The following is a 20853-nucleotide window of genomic DNA, read 5'->3' as shown; positions in this document are numbered from 1 at the left end:
CTCTAACTCCTAGCTCTCTAACTCCTAGCCCTCTAACTCCTAGCCCTCTAACTCCTAGCCCTCTAACTCCTAGTCCTCTAACTCCTAGTCCTCTAACTCCTAGTCCTCTAACTCCTAGCTCTCTAACTCCTAGCTCTCTAACTCCTAGCCCTCTAACTCCTGGCCCCCTAACTCCTAGAATTGTACTATTTTAGTACGACATGTAACGCATACCCCAATATATTTTTACATGATGATTAGGGTAATTCACCCACCAGAGTACAACCTCCAGTTTTCAACTCATTCCATGCAGAGTTTCAGGAATGCACAGACGTCAAGGAACACACGCACACACACCGGAGCTGTTACATTCAACGTGGTCCTCGACGAAACCGAAGCTCGACCCCACCCTCAACGAGATCGAGTCGATAAGGCCCTCCAGGCTGCATGACCAAGTGGTGCCCCACATGCATGTTGATGAGCTCAACAACAGGCACCATGTACATGGCCCTCAGCCTCATCGAAGCCGCATGTTGAACGGTGCGCCACCATTGTCACGTGTGTGGTCCTCTTTCCCACAAAAGTTGCTGCCCTCGTCACGGTCTTTGCTCCATTCGAAGATGTTATTTGGCGTGGTCTTCAAAGTTGAGGCTCGTGTAAGAGCTAACAAATAAAACACAAAAACATAAACAGACATATAACATACAATAAAGGGAGGGGGGGAGAGAGGAAAGCACACAGGTACAACAGCAGAGAACAGGGACATTGGAAGATCTGTGGGAGGGAGAGGGCTTGGGGGGGGGCATGGGAAAGGGGCGGGGGGGGGAGGGGTGGGAGAGGTATAAATAAAACACATGGGACACTGCAAGGACTTTTTTTGTATACTGAATCGAGGCTCGTGAAAGAGCTAACATTTATTTCACAAACAAATCAACCAGACAAACAAAATATGTAAAAAGAGGGAGCGGAAGACAAGATGGGGAGAGAAGGGGAAGCACACAAACACAACATTTGAGAGCAGGGAGATGTGTGGGAGGGAGAGGGCTTGGGGAGAGGAGGCGTGGGAAGGGGGGGGGGGGGGTGTGGGGGAGAGGTATAAAACACAAGGAGACCAAGGACTTCCAGGACAGAAGTTGGTATTTCAAAAAAGTGTAGGATTTGGTGTGAAATTAGCAGGGGTAGAAAAGATCAAGGCTTTGGATGGGGGAAGATAAGAGATGGTGGTGAACAGCTGTTTTTAAAGACCTGGAGGGTGGAGTGGGATTGAAGAGAGTGAGGGAGTTTGTTCCAGAGGCGGGAGAAAAGAGGAATGAAGGAGTGAAGGTGAGCAGAAAGTCTTGATTTTGGCAGTTTAACCATAAGAGGGTTGCAGGCAGATCTTGTGTGACCTGTAGGAATATTTGGGGGACAGAGCCCAGAGAGAGCTGGGGGGGCAAGGCCAGAGAGGATTCGGTAGAAGACGGAAAGACCACCAACCTGCCTGCGGTGAGTGAGTGAAAGGCCCTTGGAGTTAGCTTCATCGCGGGAGATTCCAATGATTCTGAACGCTTTGGTTTCAACAGCGTGAAAACGAGCTAGGTGTGAGGCAGGAGCACCAGACCAGAGGGGAGAGAAGTATTCCATAGAGCTGCGGATGAAAGCCTTGTAAGTGGTGAGGAGCTCAGGTGTGCCAAGGAAGGACTTCGCACGACGGAGGATGCCCAGTCGGCGACTGGCTTTGGAGGCCAGATTTGAAATGTGGTTTTCCCAGGAAAGATCATGGCAGATAGTGAGACCCAAAAACGTGAGTGACAGAACTTCTTGGAGAGGATTATTCAGAAAGTGGATGGGAGGGTTGTCCAGTCGGTCTTTTCGGAGAGACATCGTAAGAGTGTGAGATTTGTCAGGATTGAAAGACATGTTCCACTTCTTTGCCCAGTCTGTGATTTTGTCCAGGTCTGCAGAGAGTGAGGAGGCTGCAGACTGCCGATCTGAGGGATGAGGAATGGAGCAACAGAGAGTAGAGTCGTCAGCAAAGAGATAGAGAGGATTTTCAAGAGAGTCAGAGAGATCATTGATGAAGACCAGAAAAAGCACAGGGCCCGGAACACTGCCTTGGGGAACTCCAGCCTGAACAGGAAGAGGAGATGAGAGAAACCCATTCAGGGCCACACATTGACTACGACTAGAGAGGAAGTCCGCCAGCCATGCGTGGAGATTTCCATGGATACCAAAGCAGCAGAGTTTGGTGAGCAGAGCGGGGTGCCAGACCGTATCGAAGGCATGTGAAATGTCAAGGGAGACAGCTATAATTTCCTGTTTGGTGTTGACTTCCATCCATTGTTGAGAAAGCAGAAGCAGCATGTCCAGAGTAGAGTGACCGGGTCTGAAACCAAATTGATGGTCAGAGATCAAGCCATTGGAGAAGAGAAAATATTTCATATCTGAAGCAATGATGGATTCCATGACTTTGCTGATAATTGGGAGAAGGCTGATTGGTCTGGAGTTGCTAGGATCTGTTTTCGCACCGTTTTTTTGCAAAGTGGTGATGTTGGCTGATTTCCAAGCAGATGGCAGATGACCTTGAGCAAAAGAGAGGGTGAAGAGAACAGAGAGAGGGAGTGAAAGAGCGGAAGAACAGGATTTTAGGACCCGTGGGCTGATGCCGTCAGGACTAGTTGCAGAATGAACGGAGAGATCGGTCTTGAGAACGGAGAGATATTGTTTCCTGGCTCTCCTGAGGGTGGACACACACTTGTTTCGGGCTTTCTGAAAGGAAATGAGATTTCCTTCCGTTGGATTTGCTTTCCAGGAGACGAAAGCAAGTTGTTTCTGGGCAACAGCCTCACCACAAGATTCCGTGTACTATGGACGGGAGGAAGGGTATGACAACTGAAGACGAGATGGGATAAATCTGTGCACGAGAGAGAGCAATTTACTTTGGAAGAATTCCCAGGATGAGTTGATGTCAGAGGCGGTAGAGATGGGAGACCAGTCCAGATGATTGATGGCTGCTTGAAGACCGTGCCAGTTGGCCTGAGTGAAATGCCAGACTCGTCGACGCTGAGGAGGCTCTCTGAGAATGGTCAGAGAGATGTCCACTTTAACAAGCACATGATCAGATGAGCCGATTGGAGCAGAAGAAGAGCAGCAGACATTTTCAGGGAAGTTAGTCATAACCAAGTCCAGAAGAGAAGATGCTCCGTTGACTGAGATTCGGGTCGGGAAATTGACAGATTGTGTCTGTCCCAGTGAGTCGCAGAAGTCCTTTGCTGAAGAGCCATGGCTGGTGAGAGAGGTACCCACACCCAGCCAACTGGCATGGTGACAATTGAAATCACCACATATGAGGAAGAGAGAGTTGGGATGGGTAGATAGAAGTTGGTCCATATTATCAGACAGCGAGATGTCGATGGAGTCATCACTGTTTGGTGGGCGGTACAACACACATATGAACAAAAGGTGGGAGCGAAGGGGAAGCCGTAGCCAAAGGTATTCCTGGGGGTGAGGTGGAGAGAGGGCAGTGCAGGGCGAGTGAGGAAGGGAGTTTTTTTAATAAAGATAGCAACCCCACCTCCAGGACGAGGCTCAGTTCTATCATACCGGAGGAGGGAGTAACCTGGGAGAGATACCAAGGAATCAGAGACATCATGAAGGAGGAAAGTTTCTGTTAAGCAGATCACATCTGGTTTGTCAGAAGCAACCTGTATGGAGAGATCAGTCAAGTTTGAGCGAAGGCCCCGGATGTTTGAGGTCCATACCGTTAATGAAGAGGAAGGAGGAGCATCGGATACAGAACGGGGGGGGGGGGGGGGTGGTGTGGGAGGGGTAGGGTAAGATGTGGAAGAGGAGGAAGAGGTAGGGAGAGCTGTTGAAGGTGTGTCAGAGATTTCAGAATAGCTTGGAGAAAGGGAAGAATGGGGCAGACAAAAGGTTTGATGGAGATTGGGTGAGGCACAGTGAGGTGTTATTTGAGGAGGGGGAAGAGCGAGGCAGAAGGTTCGGGGAGTTGAAGGTGAAAGTGGGAAGGGGGAAGAAGCAGGGAGGATGCTTTGAGGAGGAGGGGTGAGAGGGGAGTCTAGGAGGGGAGGAGCGAGGGAGAGTCTCGGAGGGGAGGGGTGTGGGGGGAGTTTAGGAGGGAGGGGAGGGAAGGGGCAAGGGGGGAGATTTGAAAGGGATGGGTGATGGGGAAGATTTGGAGGGGAGGGGCAAGGGGTTAGATTTGGAGGGGAGGGGTGATGGCGAAGTTTTGGAGGGGAAGGGTGATGGGGAAGTTTTGGAGGGGAAGGGTGATGGGGAAGTTTTGGAGGGGAGGGGTGATGGGGAAGTTTTGGAGGGAAGGGGTGATGGGGACGATTTGGAGGGAAGGGGTGATGGGGACGATTTGAAGGGGAGGGGCAAGGGGGAAGATTTGAAAGGGATGGGTGATGGGGAAGATTTGGAGGGGAGGGGCAAGGGGGAAGATTTGGAGGGGAGGGGAGATGGGGAGGTTTTGGAGGGGAGGGGTGATGGGGAAGCTTTGGAGGGAAGGGGTGATGGGGAAGATTTGGAGGGGAGGGGCAAGGGGGAAGATTTGAAAGGGATGGGTGATGGGGAAGATTGGGAGGGGAGGGGCAAGGGGGAATATTTGAAAGAGATGGGTGATGGGGAATATTTGGAGGGGAGGGGTGATGGGGAAGTTTTGGAGGGGATGGGGGATTGGGAAGTTTTGGAGGGAAGGGGGGATGGGGAAGATTTGGAGGGGAGGGGTAAGGGGGTAGATTTGGAGGGGAGGGGTGATGGGGAAGTTTTGGAGGGGAGGGGGGATTGGGAAGTTTTGGAGGGAAAGGGGGATGGGGAAGATTTGGAGGGGAGGGGTGAGATTGGATTTTGAAAAGTGTACGATTCATGGGAAACGAACATTTTTTGCAAAATGAGTTTGAGACCTTCGAGTCAAAAATACGTTTGAGGACGCTGAAGGAGGGGTGGAGTTCTGGAGAGTTTCGGGAATGGATGAAAGAGGCACTGTAACTGTAAGAGATGGAATTTGTTTTTTGGAATGAATAGATTTGGTGAGGAAGACGAAAGCATCCTTTTATAGAAGAAGAAGCAAAAAGGTTTTATATTATATGACAGAATACAGTTCTTCAGGGGAGAGATTAAACATTTCTAACCACGTGATCGTGTGATCAATGACTCAGGGGAGAGATTAAACATTTCTAACCACGTGACCACGTGATCAATGACGTGACTTCCAGGAAAGACGTTGGTATTTCAAAAAAGTGTACCTGGGGTGAAATTAGCGGGGGTAGAAAAGATCAAGGTTTTGGATGGGGGAAGATAAGAGATGTTGGTGAACAGCTGTTTTAAAGATCTGGAGGGAGGAGTGGGATTGAAGGGAGTGGGGGAGTTTGTTTCAGAGGCGCTTGTTCTTACATGAATGTTGAAGTAATATAATCTGCCATCTTAATTTCATCACGAATGAATCTCACCTTGCTGTTCCTCAATGGGCTCACACCTGTCTTAACTTCCTGTCTTGACCTGTACACTACCCTAGGTAGCTCGGGATTGCATCCTGTACCTCAAGCAGCAGTATGCTGAGCCTGAGACCTTTCTCCCTTTGGACCTTATCAAGGTTTGCCTTGCTGTTGTTGTTGTTGTAAAAGGTCATTGTGTATGTGACCAACGGTATTGCTGGTGGAGTTATCCTCCAGTAAAGATGAGTTAATATGAAGTACTTGAGTTGGAGTACACCATTTTTAGCTCACCTGGAACGAAGTTCAGGGGAGCTTATGCGATGGCGCATCGATGGATGGCACAGTCCGTCCGTAAACACTTGCAACTTCTTCTCCGAAACCGCTGATGGGATTGCAACCAAATTTGGCACAAATTATACTTGTTGTGTTGTGACTAAAGTTTGTTCACGGGATTAGAAAAAATTGGGGTCTAAGGGGGTCTACTGGGGGTCAAAGTGGATCCAGGTTTGACCCCCCAAAATAGATATTTGCTTTTTCCAATGAAACTACAAACACAATTTCGATGAAACTTCATCACAAACTTCATACCAAAGTTATTTTCACGGCATAAAAAAAATTGGGGGGGAGGGGGGGGTTGCCCCTGAAAGTAGGTATCTGCCTTCTTCTCAGAAACTGCACAACCAATTCCAGCGAAACTTGACCACAACCTTAATCACCCATGTTATACCAAAGTTTGTTCACGACATTAAAAAAATCGAGTCCTGAGGCGGTCTGCTGGGGGGTTTCCCCCCCCCCAAAATAGGTTTTTTTGTTTGTTTGGTTAAAGTCTTCTGATTATGTTGGTATGATTCTACATGCTGTCCTGTGTTCAGGCAACCATTAACATTTTTAAATAATATCTTTAGTCGGTGCAGTACACTGTTTATTCTACCAGGTGAGCGCCAGGGGTATTGCCCCTATGTTTCCTTCTGTCTTTGCGGGGTCACAATCATACAGGGCACGTTGTAGCTTTGATTTGGAAACTATATTACAATAGATGATAGTAATTGATGTTTTCCAGCTGGTTGGGGTTTCTAGGTGAGTAACCCCGTTTGTCGTTTTCACCATCAGATGTTTTTGGTTCCCTGCGACATTTGTACCCATTATTAGCTCACCTGGAACTCAGGTCAGGGGTAATCCGATGGCGATCCGTCAGTCCGTCAGTCCGTAAACGCTTGAAACTGATTCTCCAAAACCGCTGAAGGGATTGCGACCAAATTTGGCACAAATTATATTTGTTGTGTTGTGACTGAAGTTTGTTCACGGAATTTTTTAAAAATCTGCCTCTTTGCCAGTCTACAGGGGGTTGCCACCCAAAATATATATATTTTTTCTTCTCAGAAACTACAAACACTGTTTCGATGAAACTTGACCACAACCTTCACCACCTGTGATGTACCAAAGTATGTTGACGGCATTAAAAAAAATCTGCCCCTTTAGGGGTGTACGGGGTTCGGTGGGGTCGGGGTGGTCCAATATAGGTATTTGCTTTCTTCTCAGAAACTACACACGCAAATTCGATGAAACTTCACCACGAACTTCGTCAACCCGTGATGTACCAAAGTTTGTTCAAGGCATTACAAAAATTGGGGTTTGAGGAGGTATATGGAGTTGGGGGAAGGAGGTTGCCCCCCAAAATAGTTATTTTTTTGTTTGTTTGTTTAAAGTCTTATGATTATGTCAGTATGATTCTACATGCTGCCCCGTCTTCCAGCAACCATTGAAATTGGTTTAAAATATCTTTAGTCGGTGCAGTACACTGTTTATTCTACCAGGTGAGCACCAGTGGTATTGCCCCCATGTTTTGATTGTTTGCAGGTGCCTACGTTGGACAAAAAGCTCCGCGATATCCAAGGAGCGAAACTGGTGTTCGATGTAATTCGTTTCAACCCTCCCAAGGTCGGCCAGGCGGTGCTCTTTGCTTGCGGCAACACGCTGTTGTGCGACACCGTGGAGAATGCAAAGCATATCGCCTTCAACAGCGCGGACAGGATGAGGGTTAGCTCAACCGCTGACACTTTTGTAACTTTACATAAAGGTTTGCACACACCTTGTGAAAAGCAGGGAACTTGCTGCAGTCCCGACGATGATTCATCTTGAATTGGGTTTGCTTTAACATTCGGGTAATAGACAGGATGGCCCACAGGTACACACACTCACCTCTAAGTGGTCTCACCTGGGTTTGAAACTCAATCGATGGGGAAACAATCCCACAGGATAGATGCTTTAATACCGGTAGGAAAGATGCCATTTTTGGCAGTTCCACAAGTAAAGGGGCATCTCCCAATGTGCTAGTATTAGTTTCTCGCCTTTGAAGATCCCACAGTTTCCTTTTACGAAGAGTGGGTGAGTTATCATCGGCACCCTGAACAAATTACAAATTCCTGGCTGCCCAAATCACTGTCGCTAGAATGTCAGCCTGGGCTGGTTTGTGATAGTTTTCGGCCAAATCGAACCCACTCCATGAGAAGGGGGTACGAGGTAAGGGTAGTAAAAGGGTAGTATCTGCTGTTTGTGTAGTTGTTCCTTGAATTAATTGATGCTCGTTTTTATGTTTTCAGGAATCGTATGTTTTGAAGTTGTCCGTCCGTCCGTCCGTCCGTCCGTGATAGGTTTTCGTTACTGCGATAACTTGAGAATGGCTGAAGGGATCTCAGTAAATCTTGGTACAGGTATGTATAATGAGGTAAAGATGAACTGATTAGGTTTTGGGGGCACGAGGTCAAAGGCCAAACAAAGGTCAGAGGTCATGTTAGGTAAAAAAATACTGTTGCAGCGATAACTTGTGAACCATTGATGGGATTCTGACCAAATTTGGTACAATTATGTATAATGATGTGTAGATGAACTGATTCGATTTTGGGGTCAAGAGGTCAAAGGTCATGTCTGTAATATGTCTAACTTGAGAACGGCTGAAGTGATCGAATTCAAACTTCGTGCAGATATGTATAATGATGTACCGATTAACTCATTAGATTTTGGGGGCAAAGGTCAGAGGTCATATCAGGTGAAAATGTGATAACTTGTGAACAGCTGAAGGGATTTAAATTAAAACTTGGTACAAGTATTTTAATGATGTAATAATGTGGGCCGAGGCATATCGGTCGAAGAGCGTTCTAGTATTCTTTATTATGATTCCTGAAATCTGCTCAAATGGAGAACTTTTGAAAGTTATCCTTTCTGATTTTCATTGAGCTTATCCTGATGCTTTCAAGCATGTTGTTTCAGGTCGTGTCTTTGGATGGGACGTTGTTTGATAAGTCGGGGGTAATTTCTGGTGGAGCGAAAGACCTGAGGAAGAAGGCCAGACGCTGGGATGACAAGGCCCTGGACAAGCTCAAGGAAAAGAAGGAGCAGTTGACCGTGGAGCTCAAGGTGATGGGATGATGGTTCACTAGATGCATATCCCATATCATAGATGAAGGGTGCATATCCCAAGCCACATTCCAAATGTTTGGTTTAATTTCCTTAACGACGGAATATGAAAAATAATAGCGAGGATATGGAACTGAAGGAACCCTCATGTCTCGTTTTCCGTGTGACGTGTCAGGATAACCTGAATATTCAACGGAAGGAGGCTGATCTGCGTGATGTTCAAGCCCAGCTGCACGGCTTGCAGATGAGGTCCAAGTACACGCTCATTGACCAGGAACAAATGAAAACCAAGTTACAATTTTCTTTGCAGGTGTGGACTCGGTTGAACCGTTAACGGTAACGAATTTATATCAGGTGATGAACTAGTCTTGCATAAACTATACCCCAGAGAAGAATGACTCTTCCTGTCCGCTCCCATAGGGAATGGGTGTACTAGTAAATTAAATAGACTATAGAACAGCTGTCCTGCTAATTAATTATCTTCGCTGCATTAAAAGTTACACTTTTGGGCACATTCCTACATCTTTTCTTCAGTTAAAATACAGTGGTGAGAAAAAGTTTGTGAACCCTTTTAAATTTTCTGTACTTATGCATAAATTTTAGCTAAATGTGATCAGATCTTCATCTAAGTCCTAATCTTCTATATATATAAAAGAAAGTTTTTGTTTGTTTGTTTGTCTGCACGCGCTCATCTCCTGAACGGTGAAAGATAGGAGGAAACATCTGAAACAAAAAATGTTGGGACGGCCCCCGGGAAGGTTATAGGCTAGGTGGCGAGGCCGGTCGAGGCCGTCTCGCCCGGGCTGGGCCCATCTCGCAATTAAAGCTGAGCTAAATTATAGTAGTCAATCTTCTACGGCCGCGAGTAAAAGCTGAATTATAGTAGTCAATCTTCTACGGCCGTGAGTAAAAGCTGAATTATACAGACTTGGCATTTAATATGGAATATCTTTTTTGTGGGGGTGAATTTACTTTTCAAGATGACTTAGAACCAAAAGTTCATTGGAATTATGTTGAAATTATTCTAGATTTTGTTAATGTGACCTTTAAAAGAAACAAAAACCACATTTGACATTTCGAAGCAAATAAATTGATCCTTGAAAGTGATGTAAACTGATATCGAACTCAATTCACGGACAGTACTGTGTTAAACTTCTGTGCGTTTTCCAGAAGTATCTCTGTATTTTGCACATTAGCCAAAAAATTTTTTTAAACAAAAACAAAAGTTAAATTACGACTGGGATTACGGACAGTAAAATTACAGTTCAGTACTTCGTGCAACCCCCACGAGCATTCAGGAGAGCACGTACACGTTGAGGCATGCTGTTCACGAGATTTGCCAAGGTTTGGACAGGAATCGCTTGCCATGCAGTGACAATCGCCTGCTGCAATTCACGCACAGATGCAGGCTGCTGGTCCAAGTTGTCGATTTGACGCGTTAATTCTGCCCACATGTTCTCTATCGGATTCATATCCGGGGACATGGCAGGCCACTCCATATGCTCTACACCACGGTCAGCAAGAAAGTGTTGGATCATGCGAGCACGATGAGGCCGTGCATTGTCATCTTGGAAGACAAAGTTTCCTCGAAAGGCTGCACGAACAAATGGAAGCAATGTTTCTTCCAGAATGGCCCTGTGCTTGAACTGGTTCAGGTTTCCATTCAGAACAACCAGGTCAGTTTTGCCCCCTGCATGAAAAGCAGCCCAAACGGTCACCCCACCATCTCCAGCTTGGACTCTTGGCACTATACAATCTTCGTTGTAGGCTTCATGCACTTGTCTGCGCACTCGGACGCGGCCATATTGACGATAGACCAGAAATCTAGACTCGTCACTGAAGATCACGTGATTCCAGTGTCCTGGCTGCCATTGACGGTGCTCTTTGGCCCACTGCAATCGGCGCTGGTGGTGTTGTGTGGTCAGACGTGGCTTTCTCAGGGGATGCCTGGCACGATAGCCTGCTTGAACCAGTCCTTGGTTGACCAGCCTTCTGGATACAGGCACATTTGTCAGTTGCTGCCACTCAGCCCTAAGCCGATTAGCTGACTTGGTACGGCCACTGCGGACTAACCGGTGCAGCTGGCGATCATCTCTCCTTGTGGTTCTGCGGGGACGTCCTGACCTCGGTATTGGAGTAGGGACACCCCTCTGAGCATTTCGTTTCAGGATCTTTGACACCTGACCTTGAGTGATGCCATACTGCCGAGCAATAGCACGCTGTTTCATGCCAGAATTTCGTAAAGCCACCACTAAATGACAAACAGCATTGTCGAGTTGACGGACCATCTCCAGGGGAAGCGGCAATAACTTTTGTAGACGTGCAGCAGTTGTTTTCCACTAATACAGAACGCAACAACCCTTATATACCTGATTGTGAAGCCAATCGTCAAATATACCTGTCCGTACATTTTGTCACGCCACCTGTGATATAATCCTGTTATTGACTTCTTGCTGCGACAGACAATCAGTGACATTGTTCTTTTAACAAAGAAATCACCGAAGCGTAAAAGAAACTCACCAGATTGATATACTGAGTTCAGAAAGTAAACCCAAGTCAAGAAAAAAAAAAATTCCATAATAAATGCCAAGTCTGTAGTAGTCAATCTTCTACGGCCGTGAGTAAAAGCTGAATTATAGTAGTCAATCTTCTACGGCCATGAGTAAAAGCTGAATTATAGTAGTCAATCTTCTACGGCCGCGAGTAAAAGCTGAATTATAGTAGTCAATCTTTTACGGCCGTGAGTAAAAGCTGAATTATAGTAGTCAATCTTATACGGCCGCGAGTAAAAGCTGAATTATAGTAGTCAATCTTCTACGGCCGTGAATAAAAGCTGAATTATAGTAGTCAATCTTCTACGGCCGCGAGTAAAAGCTGAATTATAGTAGTCAATCTTCTACGGCCGCGAGTAAAAGCTGAATTATAGAAGTAAATTTATTCAAAAATAACCCGGGCAATGCCGTGTGCTTTTGGCTAGTAATAGATAAAGAGAACCGAATAATTGATGAAGGGGAAAAAATCACAAAAAAGTCTAATTTTGCATTTATTTATTGAGCATAATGATCCATCATTCAATTTCTTTGTCGGAAAAAGTATGTGAACCAATACATTCAGGAACTAGTGGCACCTGCTTGAGCAGCAATAACTTCAACCAAACGTTTCCTGTAACTCTTGATCAGACCTGCACATCGGCGAGGAGGAATTTTGCCCTGTTCCTCCTTGCAGAACTGCTTCAACTCGGAGATATTCGTGAGCTTTCTTGCGTGAACTGCTCGCATCAGGTTCTGCCAAAACATTTTAATTGGGTTAAGGTCTGGACGTTGACTTGGCCATTCCAAAACGCAAAATCTATTCTGCTTCAGTCATGCTGTTGTGGATTTACTTGTGTGTTTAAGAGTATTATCTTGCTGCATGACCCACTTTATGTCAAGCGTCAGCTCACGGACGGATGCCCTGTCATTCTCCTGTAGGATTTGCTGGTACAATCCAGAATTCATGGTTCCATAAAAGACGGCAAGCCGTCGGGGTCCTGATGCAGTAAAGCATCCCCAAACCATGATACTCCCACCACCATGCTTCACTGTTAGGATGAGGTTCTAATTTTGGAATGCAGTGTTTGGTTTTCACCAAAGATAACGTTTCTCATTTAAGCCATTCTCATTTCATTGGAATCTCCCACGATGAAGCTAACTCTCAGCTAACTAGGGTTTCTCTCATCTCCTCTTCCTGTTCAGGCTGGAGTGCCCCAAGGCAGTGTTCTGGGCCCTGTGCTTTTTCTGGTCTTCATCAATGATCTCTCTGACTCTCTTGAAAATCCTCTCTATCTCTTTGCTGATGACTCCACTCTCTGCCGCTCCATGCCTCATCCCTCAGATCGGCAGTCTGCAGCCTCCTCACTCTCTGCAGACCTGGACAAAATCATAGACTGGGCAAACAAGTGGAACACGTCTTTCAATCCTGACAAATCTCACACTCTTACGATGTCTCTCCGAAAAGACCGACTGGACAACCCTCCCATCCACTTTCTGAATAATCCTCTCCAAGAAGTTCTGTCACTCAAGCTTTTGGGTCTCACTATCTGCCATTATCTTTCCTGGGAAAACCACATTTCAAATCTGGCCTCCAAAGCCAGTCGTGCATCCTTCATCCTCCACTGGGCATCCTTCGTCGTGCGAAGTCCTTCCTTGGCACACCTGAGCTCCTCACCACATTACAAGGCTTTCATCCGCAGCACAATGGAATACTGCTCTCCCCTCTGGGCTGATGCTTCTGCCTCACACCCAGCTCGTCTTCACGCTGTTGAAACCAAAGCGTTCAGAATCATTGGAATCTCCCGCGATGAAGCTAACTCCAAGGGCCTTTCACTCACTCACCGCAGGCAGGTTGGTGGTCTTTCCGTCTTCTACCGACTCCTCTCAGGCCTAGCTCCCCCAGCTCTCTCTGTGCTCTGTACCCCAAATATTCCTACAGGTCACACAAGATCTGCCAGCAACCCTCTATCTTCAATCCCACTCCTCCCTCCAGGTCTTTAAAACAGCTTTAAAACAGCCCCATCCAAAACCTTGATCTTTTCTACCCCCGTTAATTCACCCCAGATCCACTTTTTTGAAATACCGACTTCTTTCCTGGAAGTCTGAGCTGTGTCCATGTGTTTTATACCTCTCCCACCCCCAACCCCCTTCCCACACCTCCTCCCCCCAAGCCCAAGCCCTCTCCCTCCCACAAATCTCCTGATGTCCCTGTTCTCAAATGTTGTGCTTGTGTGCTTCCCTCTCTCTCCCCATCTTGTCTCCCCTCCCGCTCCTTTTATTATGTCTTATGTGTCCGTTTGTTTTTTTGTCATTAATGTTAGCTCTAACACGAGCCTCGATCTTGTATCCCCCCCCAAAAAAGTTCCACTTTTGACTGGTCTGTTCACAGAACATTCTTGCAATAGCCTTCTAGATCATCCAGGTGGTCTTTCTCAAACTTGAGACGGGCGGTAATGTTCTTCGAGAGCAGTGGTTTCCTCTTTGCTATCCTCCCATGCACACCATTCATGTTCAGTGTTTTCCTGATTATGGACTCATGAACACTTACATTTGTCAATGCAATGGAGGCCTGCGAATCCTTAGATGTTACGCTGGGGTTCTTTGTGACATCCTGGATCATTGTACGTCTTGCTGTTGGAGTGATTTTCGTTGGATGACCGCTCCTGGAAAGATTAACAATGGTGTTGTAGCGGCTACCGCTGGGTTTTCACAATCGCCTTGCACCTATCAAGGACGCGGAGCGATCACCATGCCAGGCTCGTCCAGGACGCCCGGGCAGGCCCGTGCTCAACTTGCCAGGCCTCGGTCGGGACGCCCGGGCATGCCCGGGCATGCCCGGGCAGGCTCGCCCTCAACTTGCCAGGCCGCAGCCAGGACGCTGGGCCACGCCCCCTCTCGCCTTTCCTGGGCAAACGCTCCGGGATAATATGTATATATATTACTGCCCGATAAACGGGCTTTTCAGAGTGCCTGAGTGTTTGGTTTGATTAAAGCAACTCGGATGAATTCCAGCTTTTTGTCGCGTCCATTCTTCCGATCGACGTGGGAGCCCCAGCTCCTTCATTGGTGACCTACCGACATGGACGCGGCAGTCGCCCTTAAACTGCCTACCTTCTGGGAGGCTCACGCGGCGGTTTGGTTCACACAGGCGGATTCCCTGTTCGCCCTGCGAGGCATCACGGCCGACGACACCCGCTTCCACCATGTGGTAGCAGCGCTCGGTTCGGCCACCGCGGCCCGCGCCCTGAGCCTCCTCGAGAGCCCGCCAGCCGCTGACAAATACGGCGTGATTAAGAAGCTTCTCCTCGACGCTTTCGCCCTCCCATCGGCGGAACGCGCACGGCGCCTGCTCGACCTGCCCGAGCTCGGCGACACGCGCCCTTCCGAGCGAATGGACTACATGCTTTCACTGCTCGGCGAGCACTCTCCGGCATTCCTGTTCCGGGAGCTGTTCCTCCGTCAGCTGCCTAACCCGGTACACCTCGCCCTGGCAAGCACGACGATCACAGATCGCCGGGCCCTTGCCAGAGAAGCCGACAAGATCTCCGCCGCAGGACAGCGCATCACAGCGGCGACATGGGACCCACCGCCGTCCGACGCAACACCCATGGCGCCCGAGCACCCGGCACGGTCGACGACCGAACTGCCGACGCAATTGGCGGCCGCTACACCGAGCCGACCACCTCCAGCACGACGACCGGAGCCTCCACCTGACCAAGCGTGGTGTTACTATCATGCCAGGTTCGGACAGAAGGCCCGGACATGCCGACCCCCGTGCACCTTCGGCAGGCCGGGAAACGGCCGGGCCGGCGTTCATTACCAGCCATGAGCGCCGGCCACACGGGCAACTTACTGTTCATCACGGATAAAGCGTCCGGACGGCGCTTCCTGTGCGACACCGGCGCCCAACTGAGCGTCATACCCGCCTCTGACCAGGACAGGCAATCCGCGGTTTGCGGCCCCTCCTTGGTTGCGGCCAACGGATCGACCATCCGCACCTTCGGCCCGCGCAACGTCACCCTCTGCTTCGGCGGTCAACGCTTTGCTTGGACGTTTGTAACCGCAAACGTGCCCATGGCTCTGCTAGGCGCCGACTTCCTCTGCGCACACGGACTGCTGGTGGACGTCCAACGGCGTCGTTTAATCAACGCCGAAACCTTCAGCTCCCTGGTATGCACATTGAGCAGCTCCGCGCCGACCGAGCTGGCATGCGCCGTCCTGGCGGCGAACGGGTTTGCTCGCCTGCTCACGGAGTTCCCGGCTCTCACGCGGCCGACGTTTTCGGCCGTCGCAGTACGGCATGGGATCGAGCACCACATACCAACCACGGGCCCGCCGGTCTACGCCAGGGCCCGTCGCCTCGACCCAGCCAAGCTCACCGTGGCGAAGGCCGAATTCGACGCGTTGGAGCACCTCGGCATCGTGCGGCGCTCCGATAGCGCGTGGGCCTCGCCACTGCACATCGTGCCAAAGCCGGGGGGTGGATGGCGCCCGTGTGGCGACTACCGCCATCTCAATGACGCTACCACCCCCGACAGGTACCCGATCCCGCATATCCAAGACTTCTCCGCCCGTCTGGCGAGACGGGTCATTTTTTCGAAAATTGATCTCATACGGGGATATCACCAGGTACCTGTCAGGGCGGCTGACGTCCCTAAAACGGCAGTCATCACGCCGTTCGGCTTATTCGAATTCTTGCGGATGCCGTTTGGTCTCAAGAACGCGGCTCAGGCGTTCCAGCGCATGATGGACGGCGTGCTGCGTGACCTGCCGTTCCTTTTCGTTTACCTGGACGACATCCTCGTCACCAGCACGTCCCGGGCCGAGCACCTCCTCCACCTCCGAACACTGTTCGGGCGCCTCAGCGAGCACGGCCTCATCGTCAACCCGGCCAAATGCCACTTCGGCACGACGGCCGTTGATTTTTTGGGCCACCACATCACCAAGAACGGGGCCGTGCCGCTGCCAACCAAGGTCGAGGCCATCACCACGTTCCCGCGTCCCCGCACCATAAAAGCCCTGCAGGAATTCCTGGGAATGGTGAATTTTTATCACCGCTTCGTGCCCCGCGCTGCTCAACTCATGCGGCCCCTCTACGAAGCCCTCCGGGGCAAGCCGGCCAAGCACGACATCGCCTGGTCCGCAGCAATGGATGCGGCCTTCCAAAGCTCAAAGCGGGCCCTCGCCGACACAACACTGCTCGCTCACCCGGTGCTCAACGCTCCCATCGCCCTCACCACGGATGCCTCCGACTACGCGGTGGGCGTCGTACATGAGCAATGGGTGAACGGGGTTTGGCAGCCACTCGCTTTTTTCAGCCGGCAGCTCCGGCCGAACGAGCTCAAATACAGCACGTTTGACCGGGAGCTCCTCGGTCTACACCTGGCCGTCCGCCATTTCCGCCACCTCCTGGAGGGCCGACCTTTCACGGCGTTCGTCGACCACAAGCCGTTGGTTTCCGCCATGGCCAAGGTCATGGAGCCGTGGTCGGCCCGCCAACAGCGCCACCTCTCCGCCGTGTCGGAGTTTACCACGGACATCCGGCACGTCGCCGGCAAAAACAACGCCGTGGCCGACTGTCTTTCCCGGGCCAGCGCGAACGCGGTCCACCTGGGCGTGGACTTTGCGCTTATGGCGGCGGACCAAACCACCGACACCATGGTGCAAGCCCTCCGGGCGGCGGACACGGGCCTCCGCCTGGCCGACATCCCCTTCGCGGACACTGTCCTGCTCTGCGACGTCTCCCAAGGCCAGCCTCGCCCCATCGTGCCCGTCACCTGGCAACGCCGCATCTTCGCCTCCCTCCACGGCCTTTCCCACCCGGGCCGGAAAGCTTCCCAGAAGCTGGTGTCGGCGCGATTCGTCTGGCACGGCCTTCGTCGGGACGTCCGCGATTGGACCAGCACCTGCACGGCCTGCCAACGGGCCAAGGTCCACCGACACACCCAGGCCCCGCTGGCACCTTTCACCGTGCCCGAACGACGTTTCGACCACGTCAACGTGGATCTGGTGGGCCCCCTCCCCCCGTCACGGGGGTTCACACACCTGCTCACCATGGTGGACAGGACCACCAGGTGGCCGGAGGCCGTTCCCCTCGTCTCCACCACCACCGCCGATGTGGCGCAGGCTTTCATCGCCACCTGGGTCGCCCGCTTCGGCGCACCGGCGGACATCTCGTCAGACCGCGGACCACAGTTCACCTCCGAGCTGTGGGGCGCGGTCGCCCGCAACCTGGGGGTCAAGCTCCACCGTACTACGGCCTACCACCCCCAAGCAAACGGGTTGTGCGAGCGATTCCACCGCTCCATGAAGGCCGCGCTCATGGCCGGCCTTCAAGACGGCGGTTGGGCCGACCGGCTGCCGTGGGTCCTTTTGGGCCTCCGCACGGCTCCCAAGGAGGACCTCCAGGCATCCACCACCGAGCTTGTCTATGGCCAGGCGCTACGCGTCCCGGGCGAATTCGTGCCCGACGCTACCAGTCCCTGGTCCGCAGCTCACCAGCGCTCGGACCTCCAGGAGGCCGCCCGACGGTTTGCCCCCGTGCCAACATCCCACCACGGTGACCCCCAGTCCTACGTCCCCCCAGCACTTCGCACAGCGGAGTATGTTTTTGTGCGTCACGACGAACATCGGGGGCCCCTCCGGCCGCCGTACGACGGGCCCTTCCGGGTGCTGCGACGGGACGACAAGTCGTTCGTCATCGACATCGGCGGCAGGTCGGACCGGATTGCGGTGGACCGCCTCAAGCCGGCGCACGTGGACGTCGACCACCCACCACGGGTGGCCCTTCTGCCGCGGCGAGGCCGCCCCCCGTCCACGGTGCCCCCCACTCGACCGCCCACCACCACACCAGACCCCCTCCCACGACCCGCCAGGGGTCGCTTCGGCCGGGTCATCAGGACCCCCCTTAAATTGACCCTGCCGGTGCAAGTCGATTCTGGGGGGATGTGTGTAGCGGCTACTGCTGTGTTTTCACAATCGCCTTGCACCTATCAAGGACGCGGAGCGATCACCATGCCGGGCTCGTCCAGGACGCCCGGGCAGGCTCGCCCTCAACTTGCCAGGCCGCAGCCAGGACGCTGGGCCACGCCCCCTCTCGCCTTTCCTGGGCAAACGCTCCGGGATAATATGTATATATATTGCTGCCCGATAAACGGGCTTTTCAGAGTGCCTGAGTGTTTGGTTTGATTAAAGCAACTCGGATGAATTCCAGCTTTTTGTCGCATCCATTCTTCCGATCGACGTGGGAGCCCCAGCTCCTTCAGTGTTGTATTTTCTCCATTTGTACACTATCTGTAAGTGTACAGATACTGCCTGACAGTGGATTGGGGGAGCCCAACATCTTTAGAAATGGTTTTGTAATCCTTTCAAGACCGATGAGCATCGCCAACTCTTTTTTTGAGATCCTCAGAAATCTCTTTTGATCGGGGAATTCCACAAACCTCCATGGTGAAGAAGAAAGTTTGTTTTTCATATCGGGCAGGGCCACCCAAATTCACTTCTGATTGTCATCCCATTGATTGAAACACGTGATTATAATTACCTCCTTAATTGAGCTGATTAACCTAGAGGGTAACATACTTTTTCCAACAAAGAAATTGATCATTTTGCTTCATAATTAAATGAAAAAGTAGATATTTTTTTTGTGTGTGCTATTCGTTTAATGAGGCTTGCTTTATCTATTATTAGGACTTAGATAAAGATCTGGTCACTTTTTAGGTCAAATTTATGCAGAAATACAGAAATTTTGAAGGTTCACAAACGTTTTCTCACTACTGTAATTGTTGTAACAGTAGAAAAAGGGTATGTTTAATGCTTTGACAATATGGAGAAGGAGGAGTCTTGAAGCTTAGTTATAAGAATCGCTAACGTCTTAAATCTTTCAGATTTCACTCCAGGTTTCGATACTTATGAAGTGTATGGGATCCGTTGTTCCTCAAATCTGAATGCAGATTTCGATGATACACTTTAATTAGTCCGTGAGAGTAGATTGTGTTTCCAAAGCAAGCCACGTTTGAATCGGCCAAAACAAAATGGTGCCGTTAGAATCCAGTGATGTGACAGAGTGCTTAGAAATATAGTGCACCACCATTTTGATAAGGCTTTATTTATTTATTTATTTGTTATGAGCACCCCGATCAAAAGGGGTGTTTAACACATCCAAACACCTAGTTTTCATTACTCCCTTGGAGTTTGATAAGTATGCATGCAAGGTTTGGGGCCGCTATAGGTTTCATGGTTCTGGTTCTATTTTTATTAAATCTGATTTTAAGCAGATTTTTAAAACCTGAGTGAGATACAGAAGAACATAACCTTGTCAGGTTCTGGTTATGGAGGAGGTGTGCGTGCGTGCGTGTGTGCGCACGCACGCACGCACACACACACACACACACACACACACACACACACACACACACACACACACACACACACACACATTGTCTTTTATTAATATATATTAAAAACAGATTTAATAAACAATAAACACTTGAACCCACACTTGATTGTATTTTCAGGAGGTTTCCAGGCTTGAGACAGAGCTCTTAAACTTTGCTCCACACCTGAGTGAGATACAGAAGAACATAACCTGTCATGAGAGTGAAATCATGAAACTGAATGACCACATTAACCAGGTTTGTCCAGGTTTATTTATTTCTCATCCACAAAAACATACCATAGCAAGCACAGTGAAAATGTGAGGCGACGTGTTTTGAACTGGATCACGACTTCACGTTCTGACAGTTAGTTTGGAGGAATTGGTGGTAATCGCCCAATAATTTACATTTGCTATGTAAACTACAAAGAGCAATCAGAGATTGCAGGCCCTCTTCAGGACTTGTTTTGTGTGGTGGTGTGTTTGGTTTTGTGTGTTTGGGTGGTGAGTAGACCCATTGACAGTGCAGGTTTATGTTCGTACGATGGGCAAACACACCTTTTTGGTTTTATTGCATAGATTCATGTTTTTACTCTATAGATGTACTCATGTTCCAATAGTACATACTTTATAAGCATACACACACGTTTCTAATACAGGTATCGCCCCCTTCACGAATTGGTCCTAACTTTTATATCCCTTCGATATGTGAACCTTCATTATGCGAGAGCTCGTTACTTGTTATCACCGGAAGTGACACTGCACAATCACCATGACACTGACAGCTCTTTTGTTGTAGCGAATAAAGACCTTCCTTAAGCGATGAGATGAACAGGCCTAAATTAAACCATTCGTTGTAGCGAAACTTCGCGATGCGAATCTTCGTAAAGTCGGAGATACCCGTAGTACATACATAATTTGTAGGAAAAAAACATGTGCCTCATAGCACGTACTTTATAGACGTACTTGCATTTTAGTGGTACGCACATTATAGATTTGGTTGGGAAACAAAAAAGGGATAACGTGTAAAACTGCCTACCATCAGTGAGCATCTGTGGCATACGTTAGCACATTAGGTGTGCACAGTCAGACAAACAAACAAACAAACCTAAATGCAATA

At 49.7% G+C, this 20853-nt stretch overlaps 1 protein-coding gene across 1 annotated transcript in view; it reads left to right on the top strand.

The window, feature by feature from the left end:
* LOC137417556 (structural maintenance of chromosomes protein 1A-like) overlaps positions 1 to 20853 on the top strand; it is a 143221-nt gene that overhangs the window by 59441 nt on the left and 62927 nt on the right. The window contains exons 11-15 of the mRNA XM_068103484.2: positions 5495 to 5572; positions 7272 to 7451; positions 8682 to 8828; positions 9004 to 9138; positions 19876 to 19992. Of these exons, the coding sequence (XP_067959585.2) occupies positions 5495 to 5572; positions 7272 to 7451; positions 8682 to 8828; positions 9004 to 9138; positions 19876 to 19992 (657 nt within the window). The remainder of the gene's footprint in view (positions 1 to 5494; positions 5573 to 7271; positions 7452 to 8681; positions 8829 to 9003; positions 9139 to 19875; positions 19993 to 20853) is intronic.

Source organism: Myxine glutinosa, chromosome 1, assembly GCF_964187855.1.
Source record: "Myxine glutinosa chromosome 1, kmMyxGlut1.1, whole genome shotgun sequence".
Lineage (NCBI taxonomy): Eukaryota > Metazoa > Chordata > Myxini > Myxiniformes > Myxinidae > Myxine > Myxine glutinosa.
The sequence above is the reverse complement of the archived record's forward strand: the minus strand, read 5'-3'. Positions and strand labels throughout refer to the sequence as shown.